The sequence below is a fragment of the Heteronotia binoei genome, chromosome 12 (genome assembly GCF_032191835.1).
Source record: "Heteronotia binoei isolate CCM8104 ecotype False Entrance Well chromosome 12, APGP_CSIRO_Hbin_v1, whole genome shotgun sequence".
Lineage (NCBI taxonomy): Eukaryota > Metazoa > Chordata > Lepidosauria > Squamata > Gekkonidae > Heteronotia > Heteronotia binoei.
The window spans coordinates 22,159,471-22,170,851 of record NC_083234.1 but is presented as its reverse complement, the minus strand read 5'-3'; the positions used below and the strand labels follow the sequence as shown (position 1 = coordinate 22,170,851).

At 47.1% G+C, this 11,381-nt stretch overlaps 1 protein-coding gene across 1 annotated transcript in view; it reads left to right on the top strand.

The window, feature by feature from the left end:
* Positions 1–757: 757 nt before the first annotated feature.
* Positions 758–11,381, top strand: part of ST14 (ST14 transmembrane serine protease matriptase) — a 57,913-nt gene continuing 47,289 nt past the window's right edge. Inside the window, exon 1 of the mRNA XM_060251187.1 lies at positions 758–1,082. Coding sequence (XP_060107170.1) covers positions 978–1,082 — 105 coding nt within the window. The 5' untranslated portion in view covers positions 758–977. The remainder of the gene's footprint in view (positions 1,083–11,381) is intronic.

Sequence of the window (11,381 nt, the reverse complement as noted above, 5' to 3'; positions counted from 1 at the left end):
TCACAACCTTGTTCCTGGCTCCACCCCAATGTCTCCTAGCTCCACCCTCAAAGTGCCCAGATATTTCTTGAATAGGATTTGGCAACCCACGGCTGGTAAACGTCTGGAATTGCAATGACTCTCCAGCCTAGAGATTGGTTTCCCTTGGAGAATATAGCATTATACTCCGCAGAGGCCCTTTTCCCTCCCACCCTTCCTGAGCTCCTCCTCCTCCAGGAATTCCCCTACGCGGAGTCGGCAACCCTAATTTCTCAGTACTTGGAATTGGGGGAATCAGCCCTTCTACCCTTTTACGCACCAGCTGCGTCACAGCCGCGCTGCAATGCATTACTACGGGCTGTAAAAAAAAACACAAACTTTTTGCTAAGCAGCAGGGTGTTTTCTTGAAATCTCGGGGGGGGGGGGAGTCTCTGTTGCGCCAGGGGGGCCGGCGCCAACCGGGTTCCTTTTTCCGTGCGGGCGAAACTCAAGCCGAGACGGCCAACAATCCCTGCACCTTTCACCTGCCGGGAGGGCGGGGCCCCGCCAGGTGAGCTCGTGCACGCGCACCCCCCCCCCCAGCCCTGCCGCCGCCCCGCCCTTGAAACTGGTTCCCTGGCCGTGGAAAGAGGCGCAGAAGGAAGCTTCGGTCGCCGCCACCTTCGCCGAAAGAACCCAGCCGGGGCTCGGGGGAGTCGCGTTTGGGGACCGGATGCGGAGGAGGAGGCCGGCGAGGGCGAGCCGCCAGGGATCCCGCGACGCTTCGACTCGCCTCCTGTTGTTGCCCGAGTGCCTCGGGGAGTTTCTGTCGCCTGGAGGGTTTTGCGCCGGCCATGGAGGCTTAAAGGTTTCGCTGGCCGGTGGAGAGAGCAGGAAGGAGCCGGCACGCTTTTGCGGCAGCAGCAGCGCCCGAGGGAGGCAAAAGCAAACCTTTTGAGAACTTTTTAAAATTACTTGTTCTTCTCCCTCCCTCCCCAAAAGGGGAGGCAGATCACAACATGAAGGATTATCGACTCACCAACGACGGGAAAATGAGCCATTACAAACCCCCGGCGGGGGCGCAAGGCATGGGGTCCGGCCTGAAATACAGCAACAAAAAAGAGGTAAGTGCTTGGGCTGGGGTGGAAGGCTGAACTTTTTCCGCCGCCCCCGAGTCGGGCTTTCAAAGGGAAGGCGGCCCGAGCTCACAGGAAGTCGGGGGCGAATCGGTACCCCAGATCTCCTTGGGCCGCTTCTTTTTTTTTTCCCTTGTGTAATATTCAACGTGGATGCCAAAGACCGGGAGTATTTTGACATAACTCGGTTATAAATGCGATAAAGTCGTAAGAGAGGTGCTGAGAAAGAATCGAACTCTAGCCAAACCTGCAGCCTTCATCCGATCAAGAATATGACATAAGGGCCGCGATCAGACACACTAAATAATGCACTTTCAATCCACTTTCCAACTGAATGTTTCCAGTTCACACAGGAAAATTCATTTGGAAAGTGCTTTGAAAGTGGATTTAGTGTGTCTGATTGCAGCCAAGGCATACTAAAAACCTGTAAGCTTGATAAGTTATAGTTTTGTGCCCTTAGTGTGCTTTTTCATAGCCTGCCCCTACTGAGAAGCAAGACCCACTAAATTCAGTGGATCTTACTCCTAAGGAAGCATTGTTTAGATTATGGCGGAAGTACTGAGGATTGGGTTAAGCCTGCTATCAAGTTCAGGGCTTTGTTTGCCTTGATAGTGAAAATATGCCAAGTCGAACGGGGGATGGGATTTTGTTTTAGAAGGTCTGAATATGCAGAATGCTGGAGCAATCTCTGCAGTGCTTTGTAGGCAGCTGGGGTACAACTTAAGAGCTCGTGCTCCCAGCGTTGCCAACTTCTAGCTGAAGCCTGGAGATCTCCCAGAATTAGAAGTGATCTCAAGGCTGCTACATAGGTCAGAAAATGTCTGTTTTGGAGGGTGGACTCTATGGTGTTATATATCCAGTTTGAGGTTCCTCTTCTCCCCAGACCCCTCTCTTCCCAGGCTTCACCCCCGAATCCCCATGGCTTCTCTTATGTTCCTATGTTTGGGCAGTGATGCTCTGAATTCTTGGTGCTTGGGAGGGCCTCTGGAGTTTTGGCCTCTGGTAGACCTTCTGATGACACCTGGGTTTTGGCTGTTGTGTGGCACAGAGTGTTGGACTGAATGGGCCATTGGCCTGCTCCAACATGGCTTGTCTTATGTTGTTGGCCGTGCATTCGAGGAATTCTCTGAAAACTGGTGCTATGTCTGCATGGCTTAGAAGGCTTTGGTGATTATCCATAATGCCCTAAAGCACCCAGGTGCCACCTAAGTTCCACAACTTTATCCATGGGAAGCACTCCTGGGTAATACCACATGTGCATGGTCAGTTCAGCAGTGGCTTTTAGAAGGGCCCATTCTCAGTGGCTGTCTCTCAGCTTTGGAATCCTTTCCCTGAAGGCTTGCCAATTTCTGAACCTGTGTATCTTCTCCCAGAAGCAGAACAAAACATAGTGCATTTAAGTGAGGTTTTTTGTGGCTGGGGGATAAGGTAGCAAAATGAATATATTGAGCTCACATGGCTAGTTATTTAAGGGAAGTCTTATTGTGAAGGGATCCAGAGTGTCACTTCTAGATCATGTACTGCTTCCCAACATGTTCTGCAACACCAAAAGTAGTTTTGGGGGGCAGGTGGTTCTGGGGTGCACCACCTTTCATTGGTCGCAAATTAGCTGGGTTCTTTTGATCGTAAACAGATTTGGTGGCTGCTGGATTTTGAAGCAGATCTTCAATGGCTGTTGATAGTTTCCGAAAAGGATGTTGTTTTTATAAAGTGGTTTAAAAAAAAAATCAAAACTTGTTAACCTTTCAGCTCGATCTCTATTTGTGGTGCCTTAAATTGCCGTTCCTTGAAATTCAAGGCTAATCTTCCCGAGGATTTCTTTCTTCCTGCGGTGTCCTTTTTGTTGTGCCTGTGTGTAAGGGTTAATCTGCCTTCCTCTTGTTAACTTCAAGGGCCTTGGTTCCTATGGAAGTAGACTTTCCAGTTGAGCGGGTAATCATAAGTCCACGGTCAGAATCTAGATATTTGCCTCTCTGTGGGTGAGGTCACAGACAGGCCTTATTATTATGTGGAAGAGTGTAGGTTTTCTTCAATTAAAATTAATGTAATTAAAAAACCCTTGATTTTTAATTAAAACCTGGTTTAAGCCCACAGTGTTCTTAAAAAGCATGCTGCTAAAGTCTTTAAGAAAAAGAAGAATTGCAGATTTATACCCCTTTTATTCTTCTCTTTTGGTTGCAAAGTAAGTTGCAAACTGCTGATGCCAGAAAGGGCTTTGACTTCTTTATTATTAAAGGTGTACATGCTATAAATCTTCTAAAACAACTATTAGGTATGCAGATTTTTTCCTATCAAAGCTCCCTTTTTCATTCAAAACTATTTGAATTTTATCTCTCAGGCTCCGGAAGCAAGTGGGACCCAGGAAAGACATCAGTGGGTGCCATGGTGCTCATGGGAACCATAGTTTTAAAGCAGGGGTGTCAAATATGTGTCCCGGGGGTTGAATCAGGCCCCAGAGTGTTCCTATCAGACCCCTGAGCAGCTAGCTGTCATCTGCTTCCTTCTCCCTGTCTCTTGCTTCATTCTATGTCACAGTTTGCTTTGCCAAGCTTGCTCAATTGCACAAGAGCAACAGAGCAAAGCCTCTGTTTTCTTCATTGGCTGAGGCTCCTTCCTAGGAAAGGGATAACTTGCTTTGCCAGGCTCTCTCAATCGCAAGGAGAGCTACTGAGCCAAGCCTCTCTTCCTTCTGTGGCTGAGGCTCCTTCCCCTCCTGGTCCTCTGGGAAAGGAAGGAAAGAGCCAGAGCTTCCTTTGCCCAGTTCCCTGGATCGCACGGAAGAGATACAGCAAAGCACCATTAAGACCATTGACTCTGTGTTTTATTTTAACTACGTATGTTTTATTTTAAGTTTTTAAAAACCTTTAATTATGCTTGTGTCCTTTATAAAGTTTATCTCTCTGCTACCTGGCATTACATTTTATGACACACATGGCCTGGCCCGAAGAGATCTCATTTATGTCAACTCTGGCCCTCGTGACAAATGAGTTCAACGCCCCTGTTCCAAAGTGTGGAGGCAAAAGAACTTCTTTCTAAATGGGGATGGGAGTGGTCTCCCACTGCCCCTTCTGTAAAGTTTGCATGGTTCCCAGCAGAGTGGACTGGGCACTTGGGCAACCGAAGTTCCATCCAGGATAAGAAGTTTCTCGAGACACATGTGCTGCATGGGATTGGATTCCCATCTCAGCTCTGCAGAAAAGGGTTTGATTGTAGATAACGGGGTGTCTGAATAAGGAAGGGCAATCTTGCCATAAGAAGAATCTCACATCACATATCTAATTTCTGTACACTAAGCTCCCATATGGGTGGTGAAGGGCTGAATAGTTTTGTATAACCCTTATTGCAGTTTTGGCTTTCTCTCCTCTTACTGTTAACTACCCCACTTTTACGACAAAGACCCCATACTGGGCCATTTCACCTTAGAAAACAATAAGTTCTTTCTGTGCTACAGTAAAGGGAAATAAAGTATTCAACCTGTATAAGAGAACCTGCACAGATAGATTGTTTGACACTATTTCTTCTGCGTCTCCTAGTCTTCTTTCTATGGTGGAGGGGAATCAGTGCAGGATGTCAGCCGCTTGCTTTGAAGGAATATCTGATTCAAGACTCCGGTTTTTGCGTAGAGATGGAATTTGATAGCAATGTCTTGGGTAAAGTCAGCTTTGCTCTGTGTTGATAACGTGGCCTTGTCTGGGGCGAGGGTCAGTCACATTATGGCAAGCCCTTTCCCTCCGTGGCAAACTGCATAGTTTGGTGGTCTCCCTTGTTTTGGTGTTGCCCTGTGTTAAGCAGTGCTGAGTAAACTCTATTTCTTTCCCCTTTTCTGGTTTCAGTATGGTGGCAGAAAGTGCTGTCAAGTCATGGCTTACTTGGCAAACCTGTAGGGTTTTCAAGGCAAGAGCCTTCTAAGAAGAAGAAGAAGATATTGGATTTATATGCCGCCCTCCACTCCGAAGAGTCTTAGAGCGTCTCACAATCTCCTTTACCTTCCTCCCCCACAACAGACACCCTGTGAGGTGGGTGGGGCTGGAGAGGGCTCTCACAGCAGCTGCCCTTTCAAGGACAACCTCTGCCAGAGCTATGGCTGACCCAAGGCCATTTCAGCAGGTGCAAGTGGAGGAGTGGGGAATCAAACCCGGTTCTTCCAGATTAGAGTCTGTACACTTAACCACTGCACCAAACTGGCTCTCCACTCTCTTCTAGGGGTGGTTTGCATTGCCTGCCTCTGGTAGTCTCTGGACTTCCTTGGTGGTCTCCCTCCAAGTACTAACCAGGGCCAACCCTGCTTAGCTTCTGAGATCGGAGGAGAGCAGACTAAGCTATCCAGGTCAGGGCTGGTTCAATACGCTAGTAGCTTTACGGCCGGGTAGGGGCAAGAAGTTATTTCCAAGGCCGTGTTATTTCATAACAGCATTTCTGCAACATTTTCCAGGGCATGCTGCATATGTCACCAGTATAAACTTCACAACAACCCTGCAAGGTTGTTCAGCGTTTCATATTGCAGCTGCAAGGCAGAAGAAGAAGAGACTGGATTTATACCCCACCCTTCACTACCCAAAGGAGTCTCAGAGTTTGCCATAGGAGCTTGCCAAGTGTGGTTGTGACAGCCGTCAAGCGCTGAACGAGAAATTCCCTGACTCTCTATGTTCTATTTCTGATGCCAGAAAGGGAAATTCCCTGATTCTCTATTCCCTGACTCACCACACAGAGCATTGCAGGTTATGTCTTTATCTGGAATGTTTTCTGTGAAATCCTTTGACTTCTTACTTCTGTGGAATGGGACATCCAGTTGCTTTGTTCCTCAGTGTGCCTCACCCAGGAAAGTAGTCCAGCCTCTGTTTAGCCCCTCCCCATCATGAGCACACCCAGAATGCAAACGCAGGATGCATTGTACTAGCCCTCATTAAACATCTGGTTAGGCAAGTCATAGAGTTATCCTTGGTTATAAAGATTGTAAAGAAAAGCGAGGATTGAAAATGTTGATTTTAGTGAAGAGGACTCCAATAAAATCAACATTTTCAATCCAGCCTTGTGGCTGTTCTTTATTGGGTTAGATCTCTTCCTATTTTTTCATATAAATTCATTTCTGTTGTTTCATGCATTGTGGTTTCGAGGTCAGATTTCTCCAACAAGAGCCGAATATTCTCCTTAACCTTTTAGTCATCTGTATGATCCTGAGAATGCTTGTTGAGGCTGCTGGCCACCCGTTAGAGGGCCGCTTTGAGGAGTAGCTGCCACCACCAAAGTGATTTACCAGCAAGCTCTGATGAAGTTACAGCTGCTGCAACCTTTCACCTCTGGCAATTGGAGGAAGGCATCCAAGCATTAATCCTGAAGAAGCTGGATTTGCCACCATCAGCTTTGGCTGCAGAGCTTTTCTTCATCCCTAATGAGGACAAGGAGATGCTCTTTTTGAAGAAGAAGAAGATATTGGATTTATATCCCGCCCTCCACTCCGAAGAGTCTCAGAGCGGCTCACAATCTCCTTTACCTTCCTCCCCCACAACAGACACCCTGTGAGGTGGGTGGGGCTGGAGAGGGCTCTCACAGCAGCTGCCCTTTCAAGGACAACCTCTGCCAGAGCTATGGCTGACCCAAGGCCATTGCAGCATCTGCAAGTGGAGGAGTGGGGAATCAAACCCGGTTCTCCCAGATAAGAGTCCGCACACTTAACCACTGCACCAAACTGGAAATCTGGGTGTTGATTTTGAAGAGCATAATTGTTCCAGACTCAACTTCGGGACTCAGTGTGGAGGCACGCTAGCAGGCCCATAGCTACAGTGGGGGCCAGGCCCATCCTTTCAAACCCCCCTTCCAACTGTATGGCCCCTCCATTGGAGGGCCCCCAATCTGTTCCCTTTGCTCACCGCCACTCTGAACAAGTAGTAGCATTGTTGCTGGGCTTTTTGCTTTTGTCTCTCCCCTTCCCTAACCCAGAGTGCAGAGCAAAAGGAGGGGGGGAGAGTCAAGAGGTCTCTGTCTCTCTCAGAGAGGGGGACATAAGAAAGGGGTGGGGGGAGCGGAGCTGCTGTGATTGCCCAAGTGAAGGGAGGTTAGCTTTTGAAACTCAAGGCAGCATACAGTGCTGAGAGCCCAGGGCTGCCGAACTAGGTGGCCCCTCAGCTCCCCCAAACAAGAAATCCTGCTGTGGGCCTCCCCAACAGGAAATCCTGGCTACGCCCCTGACGGCTAGCAGAGTGAATAGCTCTCTAGAACTTGGAAGCTAAGCAGGGTCAGCCACAGTTGGTACTTAGATGGGAGACCACCAGGGAAGATAGGGGTTGCTGCATGGAGGAAGGCAATTGCGAAACCACCTTTGCTCATTTCTTGCCTGGAATACCCTGTGAATGGAGTTACCATGAGTCAGTTGGGACTTGAAGGCATGTCCTTCTTCAGAGGTTTCTGGGTATGACTGAATGGTGTGTGGCACATCCACCTTGTGGAATCTCAGTCCCGCCTCATACGTGCTTCTTTAAGTTCCATAAAGAAAGAGAGGTAGGTTGTAAGTATAATCAGTCATAACAGAGCTGGGAATGTCCCAGTCTCTGAAACACAGTATATCTGCTGTTGGTTGTCTAGAAGCTTGAGAAGGAAGTTCTTTGAAATTAAGATCAGAGATGATGCAGAAACTTTGCTGGCCTGCATCATGTATTGGTACGGGAGTAGGGTTATACATGAGGCTGCCTTATACTGAATCAAACCCTTGGTCCATCACAAGTCAGTATTGTTTACTCAGACTGGCAGCAGCTCTCCAGGGTTTTAGGCAGAGGTCTTTCACATCACATACCACCTAATCCTTTTAACTGGAGATGTTGGGGGTTGAACCTTGGACTTTCTACAGGCCAAACAGGTGCTGTACCATTGAGCCATGCCACCCCCCCCCCCACGTGATGCATCCTTTCTTGTTAATCAGTTAAGTTGGCTGCCTGTGGCTCTGCTCATCTAGATCAGGGGTAGCCAACGGTAGCTCTCCAGATATTTTTTGCCTACAACTCCCATCAGCCCCAGCCATTAGCCATGCTGGCTGGGGCTGATGGGAGTTGTAGGCAAAAACATCTAGAGAGCTACCGTTGGCCATCCCTGATCTAGATGGTTGGTGGGGAGGAGATTCATGGCTCTATCAAGTCCAGTTTGCTAAGAAACAAGTTGTGTTTGAGTTGGGTTATTTTCAAACAATTCAGGACTGTGCAAGTAGAATTCTTGTTTGGAAATTGTTTGTGAATTTTACATCCTGTCTCGGGAGTTACTCCTGCAGAAAGAACCAAAGGGGATTGGTAACTTGGCATCAGCAATGCACTTGCTGGTGGTAGAGACGTCCATAAGTATTTGAAGTGTGGGTTTATTTACATGGTTTATAGTCTGCCTTTTTCACTAGGACTCAAAATGGATTGCACAGAGCGAGTCAATCGATCAATAGAATGGGACAGTCAGTAAACACTTAAATTGGATTTGGGCTGTAGAGACAACCAGAAATAAAACAGCAACCAGAATGGACACAAAGCAAACTGTTAACATGAGATATCTAATGAAGCAAAATTACATAGTAGGATCCAACTTACAGCATGTACACTGTAATATAGGCCACAGTCCCTAATAATTTATCAAAGTAACTTCGTGAATTATTTTTACAGTGCTACCGTACTATGCATGTAGAAAAGCTGTTTTTTTGTTAAGTGCTGTCAAATCACTTCTGATTTATGGTGACCCTATGAATTAAAACGACCCTATGCAAGCACCAGTCGTTTCTGACTCTGGGGTGATGTCACATTACGATGGTTTCATGGCAGACTTTTTTAATGGAGTGATTTGCCATTGTCATCTACACTTCCCCCCAGCAAGCTGGGTACCCATTTTACTGACCTCGGAGGGATGGAAGGCTGAGTCAACCTCGAGCCGGCTACCGGAACCCAGCTTCTGCCGGGATCGAACTCAAGTCGTGAGCAGAGCTCGGACTGCACCACAGAGCTGCTGACCCTCTGAATTAATGCCCTCCAAAATGTCCTGCTGTTAACAGCCTTGCTCCAGTCTTGCAAGCTGAGGGCCCCCATGGCTTTTGTGACTGAGTTAATCTCATGTTGGGCCTTTCTCTTTTCCTAGCATGATTGTCTTCTCCAGTGAGTCTTGTCTTCTCATGATGTGACCAAAGTATGATAGCCTCAGTTTAGGGATTTTAGCTTCTAGGGAGAGTTCAGGCTTGATTTGATCTAGAACCTCGTTATTTGTCTTTTTTGACATTCCAGGGCAGGGGTGGCCAAACCTGCTTATCATAAGAGCCACGCAGAATAATCATCAGATGTTTGAGAGCTACAAGACATGAACGTCAGATGTTTGAGGGAGGGAAGGAAGGATAATCGATGGGAGAGGTGGCAAAAAAGCAATTTTAACTTTAAATTCATTTTCCAGACTGGCCAACAGGGCAGTGGGGGCCTTGAGAGCCACACAATATGGGTGAAAGAGTCTGAGCCACAGTTTGGCCATCCCGGGTCCAGGGTATCTGTAAAATCCTTCTCTGACACCCCATTTCAAATGAATCAACTTTCTCCCTATCACCTTTCTTCATTGACATATTTGAGGTCTACACCATAAAATGTAAAAAGTAGGTGGATGCGATTAGACAGGAAGGGTTGCAGGAGGTTTAATCTGCTGATTGATGTGTAATCTGTACTCGAAGAACAGCCATAGGGTGGTGGTGGCGGCGGCTTATTCTCCATTGTCTCCCTTGATGCAATTAAACCTACCTCTTCAAAATAGCCTTCACCTAATGCCGAGTCAAGAAAGTTTCGCTGGACATGTTTTAATCACTGAATTTTACTAAAGACCTAAGTTATAGCACCACAATGTTAATTTTAATGTAAGTTGTTAATGATTTAATGTTGATTTTATAATTATAATTGTAATTACTATGTATGGTTTTATTGTATATTATATTCGTATGTTGTGAGCCGCCCTGAGCCTGCCTTGGCGGGGAGGGCAGGATACAAATAAAAAGTATTATTATTATATTAAACAGTATGGCACACATCAGTACAGTTATCTGCTGGCCATGGGGACAGTTAACTGTACGTTCCATTGTAAACCTGGATTTGATGTATAATGTGCGACTGACCCACAAGCTGTGAGCAGGCTGTTGCCCAGTATTTGATAATGTCCCTTTAGGCCACTACTTTTAATGTGCTGCTTCTGATGTGCTGAGAGGCAGTTTAGTGTAGTGGTTAAGTGAGGGGACTCTTATCTGGGAGAACTGGGTTTGATCCCCCACTTCTCCACATGCAAGTGCTGGAGTGATCTTGGGTCAGTCGTAATTCTAACAGAGCAGTTCTCTCGGCGCTCTCTCAGCCTCACCTACCACACAGGGTGCCTGTTGTGGGGTGGGGAAAGGAAAGGGGATTGTAAGCTGCTCTGAGACTCTGAGTGAAAGGTGGGGTAGAAATCCAATCCACTCTTCTTCTCCTGATAGTTACTTACATTGGGGGCAAAAGACTAGGGGGTAATTCATGAAAACCAAGGAGCAAATTGTGGGCGATGTTTGGAAAGCCATTTTAAACAGGTGTTTTTTCTTAGAGTCCTGTGGCACAGAGCGCTAAAGCTGCGGTACTGCAGTCCTAAGCTCTTCTCATGACCTGAGTTCAATCCCTGGCGGAAGCTGGGTTTTCAGGTAGCCGGCTCGAGGTTGACTCAGCCTTCCATCCTTCCGAGGTCGGTCAAATGAGTACCCAGCTTGCTGGGGGGAAAGTGTAAAAGACTGGGGAAGGCAATGGCAAACCACCCTGTAAAAAAGTCTGCAGTGAAAACGTAGTGAAAGCGACATCACCACAGAGTTGGAAACAACTGGTGCTTGCACAGGGTACCTTTCCTTTTCCTTTTTTTAGATAGGGGCAAAAAATATTGATCAAACATAGGGGTACACCTACATGCTTGTAGGGCAAGTTATTGGGGAGAAATGCTTCTAATTTTTAGGCACTTACAGCACCCTTAGAATAGCAGCGGTATTGAACTTTCCTGTTCTTTTCCTGTACATGATCTCTCTGTTAAAACAAATGTATTATGTTCACTATTCCCTTTCTCCATCCCACCCTGACCTGGATAGTTCAGTCTAGCCTGATCTTTGTTAGATCTCAGAAGCTAAGTGGGTTGAACCTGGCTAGTATTTGGATGGGAGACCACCTAGGAAGTCTAGGGTTGTAACGCAGAGGCAGACAAACTACCTCAGTTCATCTCTTACCTTGAAATCCTGTGGGGTCCCTAAGTCTCCTGCAACTTGATGGCACTTTCCACAACAGCTCCCCA